Source organism: Mytilinidion resinicola (genome assembly GCF_010093595.1).
Source record: "Mytilinidion resinicola strain CBS 304.34 unplaced genomic scaffold BDZ99scaffold_12, whole genome shotgun sequence".
Taxonomy (NCBI): domain Eukaryota; kingdom Fungi; phylum Ascomycota; class Dothideomycetes; order Mytilinidiales; family Mytilinidiaceae; genus Mytilinidion; species Mytilinidion resinicola.
The window spans coordinates 993,275-1,018,097 of NW_022985448.1; the positions used below are offsets into that span (position 1 = coordinate 993,275).

The following is a 24,823-nucleotide window of genomic DNA, read 5'->3' on the forward strand; positions in this document are numbered from 1 at the left end:
TTCCTGAGGCGATATAAAGTTGCCGAGGTCTTGAATATAGGGTGAATTTCTAGCCACCTTTTGCAAAAAATTTAGTGAGTATAGTATGTATGCATGTATACTCCTACTCCTGCGATTGGTTAGGGAGTTCTAATTCCACAGCCTGCACACTGTCGACAGGGTCCTCAAAAAATGTGCACCCAACTTCTCCATCCCCTTCACACTCCCTAGCATACTCCGCCATGACAGTAGTAAGCTACAAATAAAGAAGAGTTCACAAGTTCAATGTGCCATGTATGTACAAAGATCAATATCTACTCACGACCTCACAAACATCATCAGCTCATTTAAAGAGTGGACATATTCTAATCCCAAGTGTCTAGTTAACGTTACAACAATAAACGCTTACTAATCACTGCTACAAAGTTACGTCAACGTTTAGAACCAGGCCTATCATATAGCAAGGTCTAGGGAATAGTCAACTTCCCTAGTGGACATGGGTGTGGCTATTCTATATAAGCACGCCCTAGCACCTACATGCAATCCCTCAACGCCAAAAGAAGCCGCACCCCTCACAGCCCGATTCCACCCACCCCAACCTCCCTCCAACAATGTCTCTCCCCCCAGCCGACCTCGTCCTCCCGCGCCCCGGCTCCGCGCCGAACCCGCCAAAACCCCCAATCCCAGCCCCCCCCGAATCCGCCTTCACCTCAACCTTCGGCGCCCTCCTCCCGCCGGCCCAGTACCTCCACACCCCCGCCGGCCGCGCCGCCTACTACTCCCTCCCCCCCTCCTCCGCCTCCGCCTCCTCCCCCGGCCCTAGCCCCGCCCGCGTCCTCCTCCTCCACGGCGTGCAAACCCCCGCCCTCGGCCTCGTCCCCCTCGCCCGCGCCCTCGCCGCCGCCTTCCCCTCCACGCACTTCGTCCTGCCCGACCTCTGGGGCCACGGGCTGAGCGACACGCCCGTCCTCCCCCACGCCGCGCCCCTATTCCACGGCCTGCTGGACGCGCTGCTGGACGCGCTCGCATGGCCGGCCGCCCACCTCGTCGGCTTCTCCTTCGGCGGCGCGCTGGCGGCGACGTATGCCGCCTCACGGCCGGCGCGGGTGCAGAGCTTCGCGCTCGTGGCGCCGGCGGGGTTGCTTCGCTCGGCGGGCTTCACGGACGAGGAGCGGGGGTACTTGCGCGGTGGCGGGGACGAGGTCGCGGCGAGGAGGTGGGTGCTGCGGTGGCTGGAAGGCGGGGATTTGGTCGTGCCGGCGGATTGGAGGGAGCGGGTGGGGCGGGGGGAGGTGGTGGCGGAGGCGGTGCGGGCGTGGCAGATGCGGGAGCATCGCGGCCATGGGGCGAGTGTTGTGGCGGTGTTTAGGGATGGGGGCACTATGGATAGTGATACAGAGTTTGTAAAGGCAGTGCGGACGGGGATTCCGGCGCTGGCCGTGTTGGGCGGGCTGGATGATGTGTGTAGTGAGCACGAGCTTAGGGAGCTGGGGTTTGTGGATGTGGCGGTTGTGCCGCAGGCTGGGCATGGCGTGGTCAGAGAGAGAGTGCCGGAGGTCGCAGCATTGATTAGTGAGTTCTGGACGAAACTCGATAAGGCCAGCAGCGGCTGAAGTAGACGGTAATGGTAGACGATGTGAGGAGACAGTAAGCTTAGGTATCTTAGACAATAAACGACGTACCATTCGCAAGTAGCTGGGCATTGACATTGGGAGAAGTTCGAATTTAGTCGCTTTTGCCTCCAGCTCCTGTCTTATTACCTCCTCGCCTCAGTAATAATATCTATCAAAACTTGGCTCGGAGCGGTGCAGCAAAATCGGGGTAGGGGTTATAGCTGTTTTGTCTTTTGTTGAATGACAAAAAGAAACTAGACCAGGCAGAGAAGATGAATATGCGGACACTAGTAGAAAAAGAAACGCACTAGGAGCAGATCACACGTCGACACTTAAGATAGTGAACAAAATTGGTGAGAAACCTTTTTATTGCCATGCTATCAACATCAATCCAAGGGGTGAAGGATCCATCGCTGAGAGAGAAAAAACACCGTATCCACAACCAAAACCCCCAAAAAAGCAACATAGCAAAAGACAATGATTTTGGACCAATAGTAATAATAAGGCCAAAAGGTATCAGGTCTAGAAAAGAGAAGCGGTAGGTCTTAGGCACTCATACACAAAACGAGTACCAGAGAGTACCACTCTATCAAACCTACATCGTTTTGCCCAGAGTCCACCTTTGCCGCTCACTAATCGTACATGATGCCCAACCGGCTGCAAGCAATCAAGCCAAAACGTGTGACCGCGTTGTCGACCTTCTTGTCGCAGTGTCGAGCGTTATCCAGAGATACCCAGACGAATGTAAAAATCGTCCTATTAGACGCCGCCCAGCAGGATGGAAGAGAGGAGTATAAGGAAATGCCACCCCATGTGGAACGCCGCTTGAAAACCAAAATGCAGCATGCAGAGATATTCGTCGTCATGAGGAGAGCCAAGACGCGTGTGAATAGTCGTCATTGAGTATCATGATTGCTTGAGAAATGAGATGTAGTCATCGAAGCGCGACCACGCTATTGTCGAGCGCTTTTGACGGTGTCGATTGTGCGCGGCTTCGCACTGTTGGCGGGAGCCAACGCGTTGCCGAAGCTAGCAACGTACTCCTTGGCCCACCGACGAAGGACAATAGATGCTGAAAATTTTATTAGTCGAGCTCGTTGAGTGTGGATTGATGATGTGCTTACCCTTTAAGAACTTTTTGCTAGCGTACTTCTTGAAGAACGCCTCATGTATGACAGGACCAGAAAGATAATCGATCATGAGCTGGAGGACAGGTTGTATTTCTTCCTCAGTATAACCAGCGTAATGTGCGAGTGTAGCGTCCTATCGACATCAGTCAGTAAATGAACATGGGTAGAGCAGACGGTAAACTTACCCATTCACCACGCTCAAGAACCAGGCGAGCAAGATACATCGCGGCGGCAGCAACCTGGCTAGGGGGGTGTCCAATGAATCGATGGTCCAAGCAGCCGATCTCCAAAAGGTACTTTCCAAGAGTACGCGTCTGCATGTCGTAGTTGTCCGCCTTAGATATCCTCCGCAGGAAGTTCATCGGGTTCGGGTAGCTCAAGTCATAGTTCAGCGCGGCAAGAAGGAAACGCTCGGCATTGAGGATCTCATCCTCGGTGAAGCCATCATCGGCGACGTGGCGGAAGTTCTGAACGTGAGGCGACAGCACCTCCTCGTACTTTGAGGCGATGAACATGGCGGTGACACCAACAAGCTGTAGACGGTCGAGCTGGACCACTTTGCAGGACAGGAATCGATCGATAATGTTGACGGCCAAGAACAAGGTTTCGGGAAGTAGGCGGAACCGAGTGTGCACCTCCAGCAACCAGTCGACGAGTATACCACGCATCTTCCACTCAAGCTCATTTTGGCTGTCCATGTAGTCCGGGTTGGGCAGTGTAGAGATCTCCAACTCTTTCAAGTACTCGAAGATCTCAACGACGTACTCGGAAACCATTAGTGGGTCGTCCATGTCTTCTTTGTCGAGGTCCTGGGGTTCGTCCTTCATTTCCTCCTCTTCGAACACCTCGACCTCCTCTTGGACCTTGGCGCGCTCGTGCTTGGTAGAGCCGGCCTTTGTAACGAATTCCCTCTCAACCTCCACGGTAATAGTCGTCTTCACGTTGGGATGGGGCTGGACGTTTTCTGCGTCCTCTGGGTCCTGCTCCTTGACCGACGTCGCACTCGATGCCGACGTGTTCCTCTTCTTCACTGGATTGCCCATGACGCCGGACCCACTGGCGGGCCGCTTGAGATCAGACGACGCGGTAGTCTTCTCCTTAGGTCCGAGAACAGAACGCGTCGAGTTAGTCCTGGAAACTTTCTGAATCTTGGTGGGATGAGCTGCCTTCGAGACGAGGCCCGTCTTGGTCGCTAATGGCTTCTTCAAGTCCTTCCCGTCCTTCGAATTCTTGTCGCCGTTGACGAGATCATCCTTGGCGACGTTGGTAACGTTTGTCTTCTCTCCCAAAGCAGCACGCTTCCGAGCCTGGCCAGTACCATTGGCGGCTAGTCCAGCAGCTGACTTCTTGGACTGGAGGGCCTTCTTGGGCACGTCGCCAGGCGCCGAGTCGGTTCCTAGGGCGGCCGTTTTGGCACGCGTAACGCGCGTCGATCCTGTGTTGACATTCTCAGCGTTCTCATCGGTGATGGCCCGATGGCGGAGAGACCGTGCCTAGTGATAGAGGTTAGATGAGAGATCGACGGAGGCCCTGGGATATGGCCATGTTTGGGATGTGCCAAGACACGTAATGGCACGCGTTGGACATGAGCATAACACTTACGGCAGGAGGCATTGTGAGTGAGTGGAGAGTGAGACACTTCGACGACTCAAGGGGGACTGAGAAGTTGGTGGAGTAGTGGTGGAGAGCTAAGAGTGGTTGTTATGATGCACTGTAGTGGAGCAATTAGCGTTCCTGCGCACCCAAACAAAGGTGAATCGGAGCGGGGAGCGGCAGCAACATACGCGGTAAGAGTGCCAGATAGCCTGACAGAGACACGAGGGCCGGCTCGAGCGAATACGTGAAGATGCTCTGGAGTATCAAGGTCCTGGACACGCTCTGAGGGATACAGCGATGGGAATATGCGGCGGCGAAGAACCCGAAGCCTCAGCAACGCGAAGGCTGTGGTGGCGAGGAGGAGAGAGATGCAGCCCGGGCGAGCAGAGGAGGACGGCGGAGATGGCGGTGGTGGTGGGCGCTGAGGTGGAGGGAAGAGCAGGCGGGAAGGTTTGTTTTGAAGGTGAGGTAGGCGTGCCGGCCTTGGCGATGGCGCTAGGAGGTAGCGTGGGCAACGCGGTGCGGCAGGCAACTGGACGTGCGAGCGAGGCGAGACGGGCGCGAAACACGCACGAGAGGGCGGCGGTGGCGGGCTGAGATGGCGCCGAGACCGGCGGCGAAGAGCGTGAGAGTCGAGGATGCGCGGCGAGGACTGCTTGCTAAATACTCGGTATCGATTGGCGATGGGCGTGAATGGGATGCGGGCAGAAGAGGCACTGTTGTGAGAGCGATGGCGCCGTTGCCAGGGATTCGCGCCTGCCAGCTAGCGGCGTGCACAGAGTTATCCGCACGACCTAGGTGTTTATGTAAGTGTTTATGCTCGAGAGACTTGACGATGAAGAAGCAACCACCTTCAATTATACTTACAGAGCACCCGTAGAGTCTCTGAGCCTCTCAGTTCGAGGGAAGAAGAAGTGTCAAGCTTTGCGAGCAGACCAATGCGCTGTACATGCATGCGCTGTACTTGCATGTCAATACATAGGCACACGCGATATCACCTCTTGACCTCTAGATTCTAGCACTTGGAGTAAATAAGATATACCATTGCCTGAAACTGATCTGCTAGCTGTATTTATCATGCTTGTAGTATTGTAATGGCTTTGTGGCTGAATATATCTTTCGTCCCAGCACTTTATCCGCGCCAAGCCTGCTAGCATTTGCTCACGAACCTTTTTTCGAGAACCTCACCCACATCAACCATCACGACACCACCCCTTCTCCCTCCCTCCCGCCAATCCGCCGGGCGTCAATGGCCCCGGACCACCGCCATTGATCCCCCGCCATGCTGCAAACCCGATTGCCCCTGCGGCCCTCCTCCACCCCCTGCCGCTGCCTCCTATCCACCATCCGCAGCTACGCCAGCGCCGCCGCCGTCGACCGCAACCCCCCCCCAACCCTCGAGCCCACCGTCTCGGCCGGCGATGGCCAAGTCTACCAAGCCGCGGGGCCTCGCAAAGAATCCACCGTGCAAATGCGCACCTACAAGCCCCGCACCCCCGGCCTACGCCACCTCAAACGGCCCATAAACGACCACCTCTGGAAAGGCCGCCCGGTCAGCAAGCTCACGTACCCCAAGACGGGCATGGGCAAGGCGGGCCGCAACAACTCGGGCCACGTCACGGTGCGGCACCGCGGCGGCGGGCACAAGCGGCGCATCCGCATCATCGACTACCACCGCCGCGCGCCGGGCGAGCACGTCGTGGAGCGCATCGAGTACGACCCGAACCGCAGCTCGCACATCGCGCTGCTCACCAACTCGAAGACGAAGGAGCAGTCGTACATTGTGGCCGCGGACGGGATGCGCGCGGGCGACAAGGTGGAGAGCTTCCGCTCGGGCATCCCGCCGCACCTCATCGCGAGCATGGGCGGGGTGATTGACCCGGGCATGCTGGCGGCGAAGACGGCGTTCCGGGGGAACTGCCTGCCTGTGCGCATGGTGCCGATTGGCACGCAGATATTCAACGTGGGCTCCAAGGCGACGGGGGGCGCGGTGTTCTGCCGCAGCGCGGGGACGTACGCCGTGATTATGAGCAAGGAGGAGACGAGGCAGAAGGTCAGGGAGGTTGTGATTCGTCTGCAGAGCGGCGAGCAGAGGAAGATCGATCCGGATGCGTGCTGTACCGTTGGAGTGGCCAGCAACCCGCACGCACACTTTGCGCAGCTAGGAAAGGCTGGACGAGCGCGATGGCTGGGCATCAGGCCCACTGTGCGTGGCCTTGCCATGAACGCAGGTACGTCCAATATCTTTCAACCCCCCCTTTCTCAAGTTTTTGAAAATGTGCTAACACTTTCTCCAGCCGACCATCCCCACGGAGGCGGCCGCGGTAAATCAAAGGGCAACGTGCACCCCGTCAGCCCCTGGGGCACCCCAGCCAAAGGCGGCTACAAAACGCGCCGCAAGAGGAACAAGAACGTCTGGCTGGTGCAAGACCGCGTGCGGAACCAAGGAAAGCGGCGGCCGAAGTAGTTCCACTCAGCAACGTCGTCTGCTGGAATACGTCTCTCGCATTTGTCTCAACATGTCCTTCCTCCTCGACTGTAATATATCATCTAGGCTCGCGCAGATATATGCAAGAACTCAATGTACAATCAGGCCCTCTAGATTCCTCAGCATCGGTGAAGATGTCGTGGCGGTTGGACTTGAAGCCAATTCAGATATCGCAACGCCGTCAGGTGACTCTGACTTTCTATGTACGTGATTCGGAATAGTGTGTGGCAGGACCTTGGGAAAAAAACGACTGAACTTTCATCTCATCTATGATATACCATACCCCCTCCATCCGCATGGCATCTCTCCTTTCTCTCCGCATCACTCCATCAATGCATCCATCCATTCATAAAACAGCCAATTTCACACAATCACCGTCACATCTTGTAAGGACCCTATCCCTACCCATCCATCCATCCATCCATTCAAACACTGGCATCACGCCCAAGCCCGTCCCTCATCTCTCACAAAAAAATTCCTCCCGTCATACCCATCAGCCCGCGCCCCAAACGACCGTGCTCTGAGATCTGAAAAACGCCCCTAGCGCCCTCCTCCCCCCCCCCCCCAAATTTGTAGTGGGCCATGCCGACTCTCGCGAAGAAGGAAAAAAAAAAAAGGGCCAGTTTCTGCCTTTTTCGTGGTATCTTGCATGCATAGTCGTGGGCACACAGGCGCGCGCCAAACCGCCTCTGAACAAACGAACAAAGGAATCTGTTCAAAGCACGCTTCATGCAAAGTCGGCCGAGTAGGAGAAGCCGCGGAATTCTTCTTGCATCGCTTGAGAGAGTACTGCAAAATGGGTGAAATTAGTTAAGCAAGCAAAGACGGATAAGGGGAAAGAGAGAGAGAGAGCAGGAAAGAGAGAAACGTACCAGATTGTACAGGGGTCAGCACGGGCGTGACGCTAGTGAACTCGGAGTCGAAGTTGCTGGTGTCCGTCGGATTGGTGATTTGCGGCTGGAAGGGCGTCCCGATGCGCTTGTGGTAGATGTCGTCCCAGTTGATGTTGCGGAAGAAAGCGTGGCTCATGATCTCTTGCGCGTCCGTTGGGCCAGAGCCCAGTCGAAGTTCAGGCTCGCGGGTGAGCAGCTTCTGGAGAATCGACACCGAGTCACGGGGCATGTGGATCGGGTATAGGGGCTCATCGGCGAGAATGGCGTCGTAGATTTCGTCTTCATCCTCACCGCGGAACGGTGATTGCTGGAGAAGCATTTGGTAGATGAGGACACCAAATGCCCACCAGTCTACAGCGCGCCCGTATTTCTTGTCAAGCAGAATCTAGGAGGATTTAGCATGTTGGCTCGTAACATCACTTTTAAGTTGGTGTGACTTACTTCCGGAGCCATAAATTCAGGTGTTCCACAGAACGTGCTTGTGGTCGAGCCATACCACATATCTTCTTTGCAAAGACCATAATCGCCGATCTTGATATGGCCGTCCAAAGTGAGGAGGATGTTATCCAATTTAAGATCGCGATAAATAACGCCGTTCTCATGGAAGTATTTGAGCGCAAGACAAACCTCTGCAGCATAGAATCTAACTATGTTTAGTCTTAATCCGAGAAAAAGGTAAAAGTACAACTTACTGTGCACGTTTGGTGCCGAATTGACCTCGTTGAATATGCAACATCAAATCACCTCCACTTATGTATTCCATCACAAAGTAGACTCGCGTTTCGGTCTGAAAGCAAGCATGCAGGTTCAGCAAGAATGGATGCCGCTCCTTGTTGGCAATCAAGAAGACTCGCTTTTCAGATCGGGTGCTCTCAACCTCGTCGTTCTCGATGATGAACTCTTTCTTGAGGACTTTTATGGCGTAAAGTTGCTTTGAACTCTTCGTCTCTGCCAGCATAACTTTTCCGAAGTTGCCCTTGCCCAAAACCGCCAAGAAATTGAAGTGGTCCAGACCAATTCTTATCTGTGGCCGAGCTTGAGCAGGCGGAGTGGGTTTCTGCTCGGTAACCTTCGTCAGAGGCGCAGGCGGCGTTTGTTGCTGTAGAGGGGGTGGTTGCTGCTGCATCTCTTGGCTAACAGGTGGTGGCTGTTGTTGAGTCGGAGGCTGTTGTGGCGGGTAAGATTGCTTCTGTATTGGAGCAGGCTGTTGGTATTGCGGAGGGTAGTTCGGAATATTTGCGTAGTTCTGGGGGTTATATTCGGGCTGTGGTGGCAGCTGCGGTTGCTGAGGCAAGCGCTGGTCTGCTGCAGTTCCCCCGGGTGGGGGATACCCCACAGAGGTTCGTGCACCCTGGGGATAGTCTGTCTGCGCTCTCTGGAAGTGCCCAGGGCCAGGGCCGGGGCCGGGGCCGGGACCTGGTCCAGCTGTCTTGCCAGTCATGGCTGCAGCCGCAGCCGCAACAGGAGTCGGCTGTTGGGAGTGTGTTCGAGCGTCAGAAGAAGGACGCGTCGAGGTTGGCGAGGTAGGTGCTGCTCCACCGGATCCTGTAGTCGAGAACGATGCCCGCGCAGCATCGACGGAGGTTGAAGACGGTGCAGGATATGATTGAGTTCGCGGAGGTGCTGCATACTGCTGCTGTTCTTTGCCATAAGAGTATCGTTGATCAGGCTGGCCAGGTTGTTCTTGTCCAGGTGGGGGCGCAAACGAAGGTTGAGAAGGCGGTGGTGTAGGTCGGCCGGTGGTAGGTCTCAGCGTCCTATTGCTCATGCTTGAGATGGTGGAAGTCTGTCGTTTCTTGGTATTCCGAATTTCATATAGTATCTGATTGGCCACTTCCATAGACATCCCACAAAAGTCTGGAACAAAGTGTATACATTGTGCATGACAGGTAAGACCACATTCTATAGTTATATTAGCGATTGCATGAGAGAACGAAGCTTGGAGACTTACCGTTGCATTTCTTGGCTTGTTTTCTGCCGAGTGGAAGCATATATCCACAATGACAACACCAGTTCGCTCCCATATTCGAGAAATTCTCGAAGCGATGCGGGATGCGATGGTTGAGCTTCGCTTCGTCGGGGTCTGTTTCGGCATTTGATTGTGTGATGCACTTTGTAACGACTTTGCCGTAGCACTTCTTGTGGCAGGTATATTTGCAATCAGAACATTGCATGCCGGCGGCGTACTTGAGGAATTCTCCGCACAGAGCGCACCGCATAATATTGTAGAACTGTTGTTGCACGAACTTGTGTCCGTACTGTTCATGAACCTCCTCTTTTCTCTGCCTGATAGCACCCTTCCGGTTCAGACCCACGTCGAATGGCCGCTTATCTTTGGCTTGTTTCACTAAGAAGAGTTAGCATATATCTCTCAACTCGAGGACGACAGTCCCTACCAAAGCTCATCGTCAATTGAATCCGACCAGCAGGTTCCAACGAGAACCAGGCATCGATGAAAACCGGCCCAGTCTGCGGGACTGGCCCGCCTGCCGGATTCATGCCCGCGAGACCCATGCCTGTGCCCCCTCCTCCGCCCTGTTGGAAATTCTGTCCAGGAGGAGGATTGAACTGCAAATCCGGTCGTGGTTGACTCCCATCGGCCATTTTGTCGGCGGAAACCCAGCCTGAATTCTGCAGCTCCGTCTCTAATTTCTTGCGGCGCATTTCTTCGGCAATATCTGATATCCGGAGCCAGAGCATTCCTACGGGCAGCGGGTGATCGCTGGTCTTGTCGTATACGGTGATTTCAACCTCATTAGCCTTGTCCACGTCAAAGTCATGCAATTCGTCCACCCAGCGATCTGTTCTAGTAGCCTTAGTTCGACCTTTAGCACTGTCCTCAACCTTCATAATCACAAAAGTCTCAGGTCCTCGACTGAAGCGGCTAGTGGCAGCGTGGTCGACATCTGCAACGGCATGTACGCGGATAGATAGATGGCCTGATAAGGGCTTCCGCTGACTCGGCATATTGAGGCTGTCATCTAAAGACAAAAATGTTAGTCTAGTGGTCCGATGGATCCTAAATCGAGGCAACGCTTACCGTCCCCAGGATCGGCGCCTTCTATATCAATGTGAAGATCTTCGTATCGCTTTAAGGCTTGTTTCAACAGTTGTATTTTCTGGTTGGACTCGATTCGTCGACCTTCTGCGTCTGCTTTACTTTTTCGGTCGCCTTCAAGCTGGTACAGCCGGACCATCTTCTCAATACCGTCTTTATATTGCTTTTCGACGCTTAGTTTGAACTCCAGTTGCGACAACATGAGTTGGATTCTTGGGCCGAGGTGAGGTGTGTCGTATTTGATCAAGTCTGGCCGAAGCTGTTAGTTTACAGTACTAACCAGGCCGGGAAGACACGTACCAAGTCTGCTATAATTCTGCTTTGGTTTTCCTTGATGCGGTCCAGGAGGGGCATATGGTGCCCTTGGCGGCATGAGGCCTTGTCCTCCGCTGATTTGGCTGTATCCTCCAGGCCCAGGATCGCCGTAGCCACCGTTATCTGGACCAATATAGCCATTATATCCGTCCTTAGGCGGAGGCGTCAAAGGGTTTCTACTACCGCCCCCTCGAGTGGAGCCTTGACCGGGTGCAAGGCCGCCGCCCTGTTGAAGGCTCATGTTCTCCACGTCGGAGCCCATCCTCTGCATCTCCAGGTCCCGCAGAGTCCCCTCGAAGTACTCAATGTTTCTTCGCCCATCCCGAATCTGGGCGTCTAATCGCGAGAGCACAGCCGGGTTCTGGGTTGACTGGCGCATAGCATTTGCGGCATTGATAAGCGCCTTTTCTCGGTCGATTTTGCGGTGGACATTGGTGAAGACATCGTCTTTGTTATTCATGGTGATGGCGGGTTGGAGGCAGCTGCAGGAGAGCCCTCAGAGGCTCCCTCGGCGACGATAGCAGCAGCGGAAAGGCCTGGGGTTGAAGATTGAGGCCTGACCACGCCGCAAGTGATCCGCGGTGAGGGCGGCCGGGCAGTCCGGGGTGAGAGATTATAAGAAGAGTGTCTGGAGCGCTAAGGTGGCCTGGAATCGTGACGCCGGTCAGCAGGTATCGAAGAGGACTGGCTAACGTGATATACGGGCGAGAGGCAACCGTGGGTCGCGAAGAGGAGACGGCCGCTGGCGGGGACGGCGAGCGGCTGAGCCGTGGATGGAGGACTGGTCGGGGCGTCTGCTGGAATACGGTGGCCGCTTGGGTTCACGCAACAGGGCGAGTTCACGATGAGGCCGAGGGCGGGCTGGCTGAGGGCAGACGACGTAACTGTTGAGCAGCGGAGAGCAAAGCAGGTGGGGCGAGTTGGCGGGGAGCCAGTGACAAAACCAGTGACCAAAACTCCCATGGGGCAGCAACCCAAAACACTGCGAGCACCCAGACAGTCACAGCACGACGCCGCCAGCTTGCTGTCTGCGGCTGACCGGTTGACTCCTACTATCTCCTGTCTCGCGGGCCGTCTGGCGGTACGTCACGATGCTCTGTCATGCTTCTCCATTACTGGCGGTGGCGGGCGCAGGAATGAATGCGTGCAGTTCCGATACACCATCTTGCTTGTGCAACCCCTTTCACCGCGCGGTGGCTATCATAGTTTCTTTCCATGCTTGTACGGATCGGGAAGTGCCAATACGATCGAGTGGCTGGGTAAAACGTTTCGAACCCCAGCTGCAGCCATCGTCAAGCATCGACTCGCATTCACTATTTGCGCCTGATACTCGATGGGTCCACTCTCTCACCGTCGTTCAAGGGTCTCATTGTACTGTCCAAGTGGCAAACTGCGGTAGCCATCGAGATGTGCTCATTCTGTGATACGACATATGCCCAAAGGCCCACGCATGCCTCTGCAGTGCCTCGTCCTGCAAGTACTGCGTCCGTTGACCGAATCTGTCAGCTTCTTCAGCTCGTCTCCACTATTTCAACGCTTGAAGGTAATGGACCGACGTTTGAGTAATCATTCCTTGCTACTACTGTATATCTAGATGGACTATACCTCCAAGTGTGACTGTCCTTGTCAAATGCTGACGGCTCGAACCATAAAAGCATGTGGTGTTGAAACACTTGCGCGACGTCGGTCAGGGGAAATTAGCCACTCCGGATTGGCTCAACAATCTCAAGGGTTTATTTCGATCAATAGCTGATCATTGGTGGCTTCTGACGCTACAGGCACATAGGTTACATCGTGAGTCGCAAAAGTGGCAAAACGGGTCTAGCACGTGACTACTTCTTCCAGATATGCTTTTGCCGTCCACGGCCTGGAGATAAAGTCGAGCCCTAGGTTAGGATGAAAGAATATAGATTCATTGCCGCCGTAAACAATTCGCAGAGCACGAGAAAGAATGCATAGCGATTTAGCTACAGTGTCTTGCCAAAAGTTTGGGCACTTGCCCACCGCCGTTGGAGGTGCTTCGGCGTATTCTGAAAATTTTGAGAAGACGTGAGCTTTTCATCAGAGAACTTCCACACACTGACCGTCGGTCTACTTACCGGTGTTTGTAACGCTCAGCAACTCATCGTAGATCGGAACGAGGTGAAAATGACCTGTACGAAGGTTACTAAGGAAGCACTTGACCTCGAAATCCTTGTGACATAGAAACCTCCCGGGGCGATAAGCTTCCTCTCTCGTGTATACACGGCACTATCGAGCCTCTAGAATGAAGTTTGAAGATTCTACGAACACGTTCAGAGTTGCGCTGTGTAAGAATGTTACCATATTCTACATAGGGCTTCCACTTTGAAACAACCATTTCTTTCTAAGAGTGCTCTCCAAATCATAAACAGTTTGCCATTTCTCTGTCTTCTGCTTTATTAATGGCTGTAAGGTACGAGATTGCACTGCTATTGCAAAATGTAATATTGCTACTGTACCAACCTGAGAAAACTTGCAGCAGCTTACGAGTCTTTCCGGGGTCTACTACAAGGTAAAGGCAAGCCTGCAAGGCGCTTGGGCGATGCGCGCGTAGCCGAACATGGGGCCCTGACGGAGGAGAGGACCCTTTAAGTGCACTAGGCGTGCCGGGAGCCATAGCGGCTCGGCAGGATGTCCGGGAGGCTGATGTTTCGGGGAAGGTTTGCTGGGCAAGGTTGCATCTCTCGGCTTTTGGGTTTTAAGATCTGTTAGAGTTGTGGGGTGGCGCTTGGTGCAATAATTATGCCTGGCATAGGGCATATGGCTTAGGGCTCTTTGGGCGCCTATCAGGGCTGCCGAGCGTGCCGTGCTGCCCAGGTATCACTTCTTAGTCTCTCACGATCGGTAAGAATAAAGCAAAGGTTTACTTGGCATTGAGAATTAGCTACTATGACGTAGCACACCCTCCAAATTCTCGTTTACTGTGCAGTCCGGACATTTTCACAATCATATCTGACCACTCATTACGCAGCCATCCGAGGAAGGTTCGACACAATCTGAAATCATTGGAAGCCGCCATCGTGTACAGCTTGTTTACAATTCTGAAGCGATGTTCGTGCCACGGAGAAAATATGGCGGAGACTACCACCGTGATTTCTGAGAAGATTCCGTCACGTGACGCGATCTAAAGCAATCTGCTACCGAGACTATGTCACGCGACGGAATCTTCTCAGAAATCACGGTGGTACTTCCGTACCAAGCCCAATCCACAGCTGATGCTTTTTAGGACGAACACGGGACACCAGGTCTCGGGCCGTACGCCGTGTGAGGAGCCTCAGCGGACGCACTAGGGTCTGACGGACGCTCCTCGGAGGCACAGTTGCATAGAGAGTCGGGGGCCAAGCCGGCTGCGCGGGAACAGAGCGGCAGGCTGTCCCTTGAGAGCCACGGCAGCAGCGAGGCTGGTATTCACACCTAAGCATCGTGGAGAGTGTCGGCTTTGACGGCGGGGATCGTGGCATGGTCAAGGAGCATGGTGGAGCGAGCAGATCATCTGATACCGTGATGGGCATATGGATATAAAACAGACATGTCGGCGGCGCTTCGCATCCACCCTCAGCATCACAAGGGCCGATGATGCTCCCGGAAGAAACGGCTCTGCTGCACGTCGATCGCCCGCACAGCCTGGAGCGTGAGCCTGCCGAGCAGCGTGAGACTCTCCTACAAAGCCTTGCCGCTGCCGAAGCCTGACCTCTGCCTCTGCCGTGTTCCTGCCCGTCCAACACCCGCCGAACAACCCCAGAGCACTGTTTGCCGCCCGTCCAGCCTCTACAGCTGCTACAGCTGTCGCCTAACGTCGCCGACTCCGCTGCTGCTCCTCCGACGCCCTGATTACCGTCGACGCGAGCCCTGCCGCGCACGACGAACAGGCTGCCGGCCCGAACATCGCGACCCGCTGCCGGCGAACGGCTCTTCAGCCACGCTTGTGCCCGCGTCCAATTGGCTCCAGCTTCTGGGAGACAGCTTCACCTCGACCACAGTTCCGTCTGTTGATGCTTTTCACCACCACCACGCCTGGTTCTCGCCGATCTCGAGGCACCGTCCCGCCACGCTCGCTGCCCAGCTTCCCCGCCAATTTTCCCGGACAACCGTCAAGATTAATTCCTCCACGCTCGCACCTCCGCCGGCGGAGCCCACTCCCACTCCCACTCCCCCTCCCCCTCCCACCAGCTCCGCCGCGAACGCGTCCTCCGCACCCTATTATACGTTGCATCCACCTTCGGTTGCACTGCCCACCGACCACGCCGCACACCTCTTTGTCCGGCGACCACTACTCACCGCACACATTGAGGGCACGCAAGCCGAGGGCGGCGCGCGCCGCCTGGTGCCTCGCATGAGGTCATCCATCGCATGCGCGCGCTGTCGCCGTAGCAAGGTCAAGTGCGTCAACAATGGCGTATACACGACGTGCCGTGCCTGCGAGGCCTCGGGGAGAGAATGTACCTATCCGTCGCCGGCGACTTGGGGTCCTGGAGCTGCGAGGCGGGAGAGCATGCCTTCTAGCCATCCTAGTGGGGGGCCGGATGTATCGCCACAAGGAGAGGTAAGGCTCAATATCCACTGCCCTATAATCTTGAATCATGATTCAATTTTATGCCCCCATGCGCCCCTTCATTCAGTCCCTCCATCTGCAAAGCTTTCCTCCTAGTGATATGACGTTTGGTACATCGACATTCCTTAGCGTCTCGGCAGGCCACCTGCTGTACTTCATCTTGACCATAATTATCCCTCTCTTCACGCGCTAGGTCGTCGATGGGCTATGTCATATTTCGAGTAGAGTAGCAGCTCCGGCGACATAAAGCGAAAGACAACAGCGAAGAGGCTATATCAACGTACCGAGGCGAATGATGTCGATATATCAGAAGTCTTGGCACGAGAAGATGCCTACCCATGCGAAATGACAACCTCTTATCATGCGGCGAATGTATCGTTCTTTTGCTGACCGTCACAGACTCCTCGACGGCCGCGGGCGAAGAAGATCGCGGCTCCCACCTCTACACACTCGATCCCGACCAAGGAGAGCACTCGGCCTATGCTAGACGCCTTAGACAGTTCTCTCTTAACGTCGCAGATATGGTCAGAGCTGGTAGGACGAGACCTCACTTTTGAATACTGTAGGTCTCTAACAACGCTTAGTTCGAAATATTCCAGCAGCACTATTCCACGGACCTACCTTTTCTACATCCGCCAACGTTCTTGAAACCACTCCGTCAATCTGCTTTGCAATCGCCACCAACGGATGCCCAGGCAATACCTCCAGCATCTCCCTTGTTGCTCCTTGCTTTTCTTGCGTTGACGTCTCGATTTCACCCAACACTAGTCGCACATCATTCTCCTGCAACTTCGTCGCGACCCAGTAATCCTCTGGTAGCCGCTGAGTACTATTCTGTCGCCGCCAAGTCTCGACTAGCAGGAGCCTACGGCGACTCTATTGGAGTGCCTACCCTCGAAAGTACACAAGCCCTACTAATGCTCGGACTTCACGATTGGGGAATGTGCCAGGGTGTAAAAGCCTGGATTTCCGTCGGTGTCGCAGTCAGGTCCGCTCAAGCTCTTGGCTTTCAATTTGAACAGGATCTGGACGACATGCCCTTGGCTCGGTCCCTCGCCTTGAGCACCGAAGCTCAGCACCTTGGGATTAGCACCGATCGTAACCATCCCCGATCGGGTCTTAGTAAGGGAGACGCTTTTATCGAGCAAGAAATCCGGCGGAGGACATTCTGGAGCTGCTTCATCATGGACAGATATCTTAGTAGTGGGAAATATCGACCTTCAATGCTTAACGTTCAGGAGCTGCGAATACAACTTCCCAGTAGCGAGAGGGCCTTTCTTTTTGGAGAGAAGGTTAGAACTCCAATGCTGGGAGAAGAGGTCAATGGTAACGCCGGTCGGGCTGAGGTGCAAAACGAACGCCATGCCTCAGTCATGTTGGGGACATGGAGCGGCGACCGAGAGCGGAGCCACGAGAACGGAGACAACTTTAGAGGAGCTCATGCTAATCATTCGACGGACCGAGAGCGGGAAGTCGAAGACGACGGCCGGTGGGAGGTTGGCCTTAACGAGGGCGTATTGAGCCGATTCATTAAGGCTCTAGACCTCTACAGCAGCATTGTCAAATGGTCCTGCGCAGGTGGCCGGAGGTATGGTCACTCCGAGATGAGCTTTGTCTATTCGCAGTGTTGACTTGTCCAGGCGTGAAAAATACCCACCTTGGGATCAAAGATCAACCTTTTATACTCTTCGACGGCAGCTTGCTGAATTCAAGGAAACTCTACCCCGCGATCTTACACTCACAGCAGCCAACATATCTGCGCATATTACGTCCAGGACATCGACACCTTATACTCTCATGCATACTGTACATTTGTTGTGCAGCATTGTGCTTCACAGAGAATATGTCCCGTTCATTCCTATTCGCTGCTCAAAACCGCAAGGTCCCCTGGACCCTCCCATCTTCTCTCCTGAGGAGTATCAGATACCGCCCGGGTTCTGGGACGACGGTGCTCGGGAATGTTTCAGATCTGCGCGAGACTTGATTGACTTGTTGCGCACGTGTCAAGAGTGGCAAGTGCTGGTGGAGACTCCAATCGTCGGATTTGCGGCATACACAGTTGCCTTTTGCGGCAAGTCACACTATAAGTATAGCTTCCTTCAATCACAAGGCTGACACTTTTTAGGTGTATATTGCATCAACTTCCCATGGATGGACCCCAACGGATATATGTGCAAGGCCCGAAATCAATCCAATGGCTCTTACTCGTCTTCAGACCGAAGTGGTGCCGAAGCTGCCCGTAAGGCTCTTGAAATCGTTGGTCACATGCGGAAACGTCTACAAATGGCCGACGGCTGGTTCAAGACAATCCGACGGGTGCACTTGTACTTTTCACGCATGAAGAAGGACTTCGAACGAAACACTCGAGCTCTAGAAGCGTCCTCAGAGAGCGGCAACTCGCCCGAATCCTACCGGCATTTGAGCCTTCGAGAAGGCGGATCCGGTGGCGGCTTAGAAGAGTATAAGCTACTTGAGAAAATTCTCAAAGAATTTGGCAGCTTAGAAGACGAAGATCTCGACATGGCTGACGTGGATGGCGACTTGTCTTTGCGACTGGGGCAAGGACTTGACGACATTAGTGATGCTGGCAGTTCAGCTATGAAGAGTGATGTGGCCATGGATATGGCAGATGGTACACCGGACAGCGTATCGGTCCGTGGAGTGTGGAATCCAGTCAACACAGTTGGCCACCAGCGATCTGAAAGCGGAAACGGAACGCCAGCCAACTCGAACGCCGCAATGCCAGGTCACCATTACAACCACCTTCAAACCGGGTTGCCAAGTCCACGTAACCGGCATTTCTCTCCGTCGCGCCCGTCTGAACAAGCGGGCTATTCAACAGCACCTCCCTACGGATCCAATGCAAACAACCATGCACGAAACCACCTCGGACATCCTAGCGAACAGGCCCGTCAGGCATCACTATCTCTTCAGCAGCAGCTTCAATCGCAGCAGCAGCAACAGACACTGTGGTCGCCAGCAACCAAGGAAACATGGCTGAACAACCTCGAAACGCGATTTGGCGGTGACGACGTAGCAGCCTTTGTAGCCGGCAATAATTGGAAGGACTGGGCTGGGATGGCGGCCAAGAAGCAGGGTGGGTGGCTGAGCACGGTTTGGGCTGGAGCTGCACACTGAGCAGCTCTCCGTCCCTATTACCCTGTAATATTATGCTAATTTCGGGAGCGAGACGTTAATGTGCTTGATGCCTGGGAGCAGTCTTTGGGCTGGCTCGAAAAGTAAGCGGGTCGGGTAAAACATACGGTCATGGGGGTTTTCCTTTTACGACGTCTACGTCGTGCACTTTTTGGTCTGGCGGCTGGGACACGCACACATGTATCATCGGCGTTTGAGGCTGGCTGGAATTGTTCTCTTATTGGCGGTTCACTCCATCGGTGTGGATTATGAGGAAGGTTCAGGGACTATGCTTCATCTTCGAGCATATGTGATATCAGGGGAGCTGGGGGCACACATTGTGCAGCGTTCTGCAGGTTCCGGAGGATTTGAGGGCTGCTCAGAGACTACTGCTGAATCACTGGAGATGTCTAATTACATTTGTAATGTAATCATCACTCTTATGGGCTATCCAGCACTCTATTGACCTCCTGAAGTATTTCAACATCGAAATGCTAGTCACGTGCTCTCCATACAGCACACGGTGAAGAAATACTGGCAAGGAGTCTCGCCACTGGGCCATCCATCTCTGTGTCTAGCACCGATAACAAAGCCCCTCGCTCAGCCAGCAAAAAGGCGCACGCCGCAGTCCCTCCACCCTCATTTGCGCGGGGGGCAGCACCCTTAGGTTCACGCCATACCCTTTCCGCACACCACCAACCAATCCCCCAATCAGCACCCGCAACGCCTGCCCGTGGTCGCGTGCCTCCAACTTCCCACCATTCCATCTAACCACCACCTAGATATCAATGGCCCTCTCCAACCCCTCCAGCTCCTTCTTCGCCCTCACTCTCTCCCCCTCTCCCTCCTTTAAAACCCAAAACACCGCGCAATGCCACCCCCCGTGGCGCCCCCAACCCCGGCCCCCTCCAACGACATCGCCGCCAAGCCGCACGATAGCACCGCCGCAACCCCGTCCTCCTTCGATGCGACCTTCATCCTGCCCCCCGCCGCGCTGAGCAGCGCCAGCGGCCGCGCCAGCTCGAGCGCCAGCCCGTCCGCGGCCTCGGACTCGAGCTACCGCCCGCCGTCGCCCACGTCGCCGGCCGCGGCGTCGCGGAAGCGGGCTGCGCCTGCGAGCAGCAATGCAGTGACCAAGGACAAGGAGAGGGAGGGCGCGTACGCGCTGCCGCCGCCGCCGACGCGGAGCCGCAAGATCATCCAGATGAAGCCGCCGGGGGACGCGGCCGCGCTCGCGAAAAGCGGAGCGGGAGGAGGAGCAAGTGGGAGTGCTGGGGCCGGGACGGGGACGGGGACGGGGACTGGGACTACGGGGAAGAAGGCGGGGAAAGGCGGTGCGACGGCCGCGGGGCGCAAGATCGCGCGCAAGACGGCGCATAGCCTGATTGAGCGGAGGAGAAGGTCGAAGATGAATGAGGAGTTTGGGGTGCTGAAGGATATGATCCCCGCGTGTGTGGGGCAGGAGATGCATAAGCTGGCGATTTTGCAGGTGAGTTGGGTGCCCATTTGCGGCGATGGGTGTGTGCGATTGGGCCTGGGGATGGGGCTAATTAAGGAGTAGGCAAGCATTGATTACATGCGGTATCTGGAGCAGTGCGTCGTCGACCTGAAGGGCTCGCATCGCTCGCGCCGGCCGTCGACCGCGCCGGTGTCGCCGCAGGATACGCCGCCGGTCCAACGGCCTGAGGATGATGGCGAGGATATGGACGAGGACGACGACCAGGACGACGAAGAGATGTCCGATGCCGTGTCGCCGACCCATATCAACGCGCCAGCCGTGCACTTCCCACCACCGCCCTCCTCCACAACTTCTCCCGCTCTCTACCCCACAGACCGCAACCCCTCGGTCTACTCCGCGCACCCCTCGCCCGCCCTCCACGCCTCCGATGTCCGCGCCGGCCACTACTCCCTCACCACCTCCCCAGCCCTCCGGCCCTCGGACCCGCACCACTACTCGCTGACCTCCTCGCTGCGATCCACCGCCGCCTCGCCGTCCGTTCAGACATCGCCTGCCTTCAGCGCACAGTCGGGTACTACGTTCCGGAATCCGTTTTCGGGATCTGTGTCGGGTCAGGGACAGGGTGGCCGAGACGCGTTTAGTCTGACGTCGCCGGCGCTAGGGCCGCAGCCTGATGAGCGTGATTGCGAGGATCGGGAGGCGACGGAGGCGTTGCTGATGTTGAATACGGATCGGAGGAGTTGGGGTGGGCGGGGGATGAGTGTTAGGGATTTGTTAAGTGGGTAGAGGGGAGAACGGGGTGTGTGGGCCGAAAAGTCAAGGGAAGCAAACGAGGAAGATAGGAGGGGGTAGCCTGGGATGAAAATATAATGATATGCTGCAGGCGATTATTTGGGGTTATTCTTGGCGTTGCGTGCTCTGATATGGGTGGGTGGGCTCGTGTCGTATTTTGTCTAGGAGGTATCTGTCGTTGCAATATTGCTCTCTTATAGGGTATTGGTGTATTCGTGTTTGGGCTTCGAGGAGTGGTGCAAGATGTAGAACAATCTGTGGTAAGTAGATATGCGACTGCTTCTAGGCTGCGTTGATCAGTATATTGCTCGTCCGGTGTTCCATATGCACGCTGTGTGTGGTTGACAGTAGAAGCGAGTGCCATCTGCATTTGGGTCAATATGAGCAAACAATAAGCCACTAAACACGTCAGGATGCGGGTTATTCAGATTTTGAATGAAGCCTCAGCTAGTTGAGTCTGAAACACCATCCTCGAATTCCATTCCACGCCCCCAATCATTGTTCGCCCCAATATCTCCACCATCCCCTTTCCGTTGGTAGGCCGGTGGCCGTTCGATCGTGATTTTGGTGTTGTTAAGGTACATCGCTGGACCAGGGAAAGCGACACTAGTAACCCGCAACGTAATGCTCGTGAGAAGGAAGGAAAGAGAACAAGATGCACCGCCTATGCCTTGACGGCATACTTGCGCTGGGGGAAGTGCGTCTGCTTCTTCTTCTGCTTCTCGGTGACCTTGCCGGCCTCGTGGGCTGTGAGTCTTCGCCTCCGTGCGCGGGTTTCCTTGGGCTGGTGGGTTGTGAGTTAGAAGTCCGATAAGGAGGGTTGGTATATGCGTACGCGGAGATCCAACGGTAGGTACTTCTTGCCCTTGTAGAAGATGCGGAGTTGTGCGCGTTGTTTGGCGTTGATGACGGTCAGGACGCGGGCAATGCCCTTGCGGACATCATGGATGCGCGTGAGCTTGCTGCTGGCACCACCGGCGACCTAGGCGCTTGTCAATATGTGATATTCCCAAGGCCGATTCCAGGACTGTATTCGAACCTTCGAAGTCCTCAAGCTGATCAGCTCTCCCTTGAGCTCGATGAGCTGTTCTGTGTCCTGGTTTAGTGGTGGTCTCGTGTGAAGGATTCGGGTGCCGTACGGTTGAGGTCCTCCTTGTTCTTGCTCCAGAGAGCGGCGGGCTTGACTTTGGTCGAACTCTGTAATTCACAACGCAATCAGCAATTATTCTAGAGAGCCCTATCTCCTCGGAGACAGTAGATGGAGTGGGCTGCGACAATGAGGCGTCGTAAAGGCTATGCTGTCCGAACATCCCTCACTTCGCGCGTCGTGGCAGTATCGAGAAGCTAGCGCTGGGCACGCAGTACAGGAAAGAGTTCCCATGATATAGCAAGAGAGCGATACTGACCATCGTGGCGGTTGTCGAGGCTGCGGGTGGAATTGCAGTTGTCGTGGAGTTCGTCGTCGTCTCGTTGGCGATTGAGAAGTTCGAAATTCTGGACGTGGGCTTGGCGGGCGGAAAATAGTTCGCCAGCACCGAAACTGTGGCCCGTGCGCAGCTTTCCCCAAACCGCAGGCGTCGTCACTGGCGACGTTGGACACTCCACTTCCTCTAAGCTTTCACAGCCCTTGTGTAGCAACAAATCGACATGTCTTCGACCGGTGGCGGGTGGGCGCAGCTCCGGCAGCAGGCTCGCTCGTTAGAGACTCAAGTGGGTTCTTCTTATATCTATGTTGAAGATTCAAGACGCTGACAAGGGAGTACAGACCGAAACGCTCTTCCATACATACTCGCAGTATGCCTCCATGACACACATACCCCAGAAACCTTCGGAAGAGGAGCTACGAACGGAGAAACAATTGCAAGAGGTCCTTGAAAAGGTAGCTTGCGGCTCCTCGGCAATACATATATTCAATGCTCACACAACTGCCAGCGCGAGGCCCTCATAGCACAGCTTTCCCGCCTCCTTGACTCCGAATCCGCCCTTACCTCCTCGGCCATGAAACAGACCCACGTCGCACGCCACCGAGAAGTCCTGCAGGACCACCGCCGAGAACTCGCTCGTTTGCGGTCAACGATAGCGGATGCGCGCAACAAGGCCAACCTCCTCTCCAACGTCCGATCTGACATTGATGCGTACCGCTCTTCGAACCCTGCCAACGCCGAGGCCGAGTACATGCTCGACGAGCGGCGGCGAATCGACAATAGCCACACCATGGCCGACAGCGTCCTTTCCCAGGCGTATGCCGTGAATGAGAACTTTGGGATCCAGAGGGAATCGCTCGCCAGCATAAATCGGAGGATTGTTGGCGCAGCAAGCCAAGTGCCGGGGATCAACAGCCTGATCGGACGGATAGGGGCGAAGAAAAGGAGAGATGGCATAATCCTGGGAAGCTTCATTGCGTTTTGTTTTCTGATGTTACTGTGGTTCTGGTGATTAAGGTTGTTACAAGGGAGCGTACATTTGGCACGGCGTCGTGGGCGTTAGGGACGGAGTTTGGAGGATGCGTGATGGACAATCACATTTGTTGGGTTTGCATGGTGCAGGACATGCGCAACTGTTGAAGCAGCATCGTTCAAATTGTACTATTACATTTCTTCTTACATTGGCCAGCTTGAATGGACAAATACACAGCAGCCTCTATACTGCAGCAGTTGCAGCTACAGCCTTCACCTTCCCATCCACTTTTGACGCCCCGCCATTTAGCACTGGGACGCTATCCACCAGCTTCTGAAGCCCCTTCATCATAGTCTCCGGCTCCCCCTCCTCGGCATTCCCACTCGCCGCCCAACGGATCTTACACTCTTCATCCAGAAGATACACATACCCCACCCTCCCGTTCAATATCCCAATAGTCTCCCTTATCGACTCATCAATGCCCTTCCTCACAATGAAATACTTCCCCCAATCCTCCTCCGCCCGCTGCTTCCTCAATCGATTTTGGAACAAGCTCACCAACCACGCCTTCGCGAGATTCTCCTCGATATGCACATCGACCCTCTGAGCCTGCTCCTTATTCTTTTTCAAGAACTCCTGCAACCCCGGATTTTGGTCCACCCCGGTAAACGTCTTCACCTGGTTCTCCCCCCACAAGCTCGACCACACACTGACAATCGACACCTTCCCCTTCAGCACCGGCGTCGTATCGGTTGGCGAGGCAGACGCCAGGGTTTTGCCGTGCAGGTTCGGGAAGTAGAGCGCCGCAGAGCTTTTGAAAATCTTGGGGTTCGCGAGGAAGGATTTGCCCTCGCGATACTTTGTCATGGTGAAGTCGCGGAAGTAGGGCTTGGCTATTTTCGCGGTTCTGCACACAGGTACCGTTAGCATTGCTGTTCCGTAGTGACAGTAGCGGGGCTTGGGAAGGGGAGGTGTAGGCTTACAATTGCTTGCGCTTCTCGATATGGCGGTCGTAGTTTGTGAAGTCCTTTTTGCGCTGCCGTAGGTTGCGGCTGTCGTAGCCGGTGTTTTCGCCTGGGCGGGGAGGGTAGTGGAAGCCGATTGGGCGGCCGAGGGCGCGGGGGACGAAGCCGTCGTCATCTTGGGAGCTCTCTTCTGAGGTTTGTAGCCGTGGGCGTGAGGAAAAGAGTCGGAGGTTGGATGTGACGCGTGGGGCGGCGCGGTGGGGATGGAATGCGCAGCGGATGCATGGTCGCGGTGTCTCGAGGGCTAGAGATCGAAATGCTAGAAGGAAGGAAGGTCTTAACATCGTGATGTGGGATATTGGAAGAAGGTTGTGACGATTGAGGTGGACGAGCTTGAAATATTAGCGGCAGCTAGCCGGGATGTGATTGG

At 55.2% G+C, this 24,823-nt stretch overlaps 10 protein-coding genes across 10 annotated transcripts; 6 read left to right on the forward strand and 4 right to left on the reverse strand.

The window, feature by feature from the left end:
* Positions 1–590: 590 nt before the first annotated feature.
* BDZ99DRAFT_499781 (alpha/beta-hydrolase) lies at positions 591–1,623 on the forward strand (the record flags this gene model as incomplete). Its single annotated transcript, XM_033723679.1, has 1 exon — positions 591–1,623. The coding sequence occupies one exon, from the start codon at positions 591–593 to the stop codon at positions 1,590–1,592; it is 1,002 nt and encodes a 333-aa protein (XP_033575436.1). The 3' UTR covers positions 1,593–1,623.
* An 844-nt stretch (positions 1,624–2,467) lies between these two features.
* Positions 2,468–4,512, reverse strand: BDZ99DRAFT_56469 (A/B/D/E cyclin). Its single transcript, XM_033727383.1, has 5 exons — positions 4,507–4,512; positions 4,325–4,433; positions 2,908–4,215; positions 2,717–2,855; positions 2,468–2,664 (listed from the first exon to the last, which is right to left on the reverse strand). The coding sequence occupies exons 2-5, from the start codon at positions 4,334–4,336 to the stop codon at positions 2,546–2,548; spliced, it is 1,578 nt and encodes a 525-aa protein (XP_033575437.1). The 5' UTR covers positions 4,337–4,433; positions 4,507–4,512; the 3' UTR covers positions 2,468–2,545.
* A 1,000-nt stretch (positions 4,513–5,512) lies between these two features.
* BDZ99DRAFT_56476 (50S ribosomal protein-like protein L2) lies at positions 5,513–6,930 on the forward strand. The gene is made up of 2 exons (XM_033727397.1): positions 5,513–6,549; positions 6,616–6,930. Exons 1-2 carry the CDS (start codon positions 5,601–5,603, stop codon positions 6,783–6,785), a joined length of 1,119 nt encoding a protein of 372 aa, XP_033575438.1. The 5' UTR covers positions 5,513–5,600; the 3' UTR covers positions 6,786–6,930.
* Positions 6,931–7,473: 543 nt separating this feature from the next.
* Positions 7,474–8,114, reverse strand: BDZ99DRAFT_56478 (uncharacterized protein). The gene has a single exon (XM_033727398.1). It carries the CDS (start codon positions 8,016–8,018, stop codon positions 7,617–7,619), a length of 402 nt encoding a protein of 133 aa, XP_033575439.1. The 5' UTR covers positions 8,019–8,114; the 3' UTR covers positions 7,474–7,616.
* Positions 8,115–11,664: 3,550 nt separating this feature from the next.
* Positions 11,665–12,532, forward strand: BDZ99DRAFT_56492 (uncharacterized protein). Its single transcript, XM_033727414.1, has one exon. The coding sequence runs from the start codon at positions 11,917–11,919 to the stop codon at positions 12,397–12,399; it is 483 nt and encodes a 160-aa protein (XP_033575440.1). The 5' UTR covers positions 11,665–11,916; the 3' UTR covers positions 12,400–12,532.
* A 2,573-nt stretch (positions 12,533–15,105) lies between these two features.
* BDZ99DRAFT_56634 (uncharacterized protein) lies at positions 15,106–18,881 on the forward strand. Its single transcript, XM_033727573.1, has 5 exons — positions 15,106–15,636; positions 16,045–16,179; positions 16,230–17,233; positions 17,286–17,716; positions 17,771–18,881. Exons 1-5 carry the CDS (start codon positions 15,427–15,429, stop codon positions 18,781–18,783), a joined length of 2,793 nt encoding a protein of 930 aa, XP_033575441.1. The 5' UTR covers positions 15,106–15,426; the 3' UTR covers positions 18,784–18,881.
* Positions 18,882–19,912: 1,031 nt separating this feature from the next.
* On the forward strand, positions 19,913–21,357 carry BDZ99DRAFT_56609 (uncharacterized protein). Its single transcript, XM_033727546.1, has 3 exons — positions 19,913–20,038; positions 20,182–20,269; positions 20,342–21,357. The coding sequence occupies exons 2-3, from the start codon at positions 20,189–20,191 to the stop codon at positions 21,023–21,025; spliced, it is 765 nt and encodes a 254-aa protein (XP_033575442.1). The 5' UTR covers positions 19,913–20,038; positions 20,182–20,188; the 3' UTR covers positions 21,026–21,357.
* A 338-nt stretch (positions 21,358–21,695) lies between these two features.
* BDZ99DRAFT_489143 (60S ribosomal protein-like protein L35) lies at positions 21,696–22,440 on the reverse strand (the record flags this gene model as incomplete). The annotated part of the gene is made up of 5 exons (XM_033722961.1): positions 21,696–21,815; positions 21,867–22,013; positions 22,071–22,120; positions 22,171–22,228; positions 22,438–22,440. The coding sequence occupies 5 exons, from the start codon at positions 22,438–22,440 to the stop codon at positions 21,696–21,698; spliced, it is 378 nt and encodes a 125-aa protein (XP_033575443.1).
* Positions 22,441–22,638: 198 nt separating this feature from the next.
* On the forward strand, positions 22,639–23,704 carry BDZ99DRAFT_572340 (V-snare-domain-containing protein). The gene is made up of 3 exons (XM_033728186.1): positions 22,639–22,741; positions 22,797–22,910; positions 22,964–23,704. Exons 1-3 carry the CDS (start codon positions 22,679–22,681, stop codon positions 23,465–23,467), a joined length of 681 nt encoding a protein of 226 aa, XP_033575444.1. The 5' UTR covers positions 22,639–22,678; the 3' UTR covers positions 23,468–23,704.
* On the reverse strand, positions 23,551–24,752 carry BDZ99DRAFT_56645 (uncharacterized protein). Its single transcript, XM_033727582.1, has 2 exons — positions 24,412–24,752; positions 23,551–24,335 (listed from the first exon to the last, which is right to left on the reverse strand). The coding sequence occupies exons 1-2, from the start codon at positions 24,735–24,737 to the stop codon at positions 23,672–23,674; spliced, it is 990 nt and encodes a 329-aa protein (XP_033575445.1). The 5' UTR covers positions 24,738–24,752; the 3' UTR covers positions 23,551–23,671.
* Between the last annotated feature and the right edge of the window lie 71 nt (positions 24,753–24,823).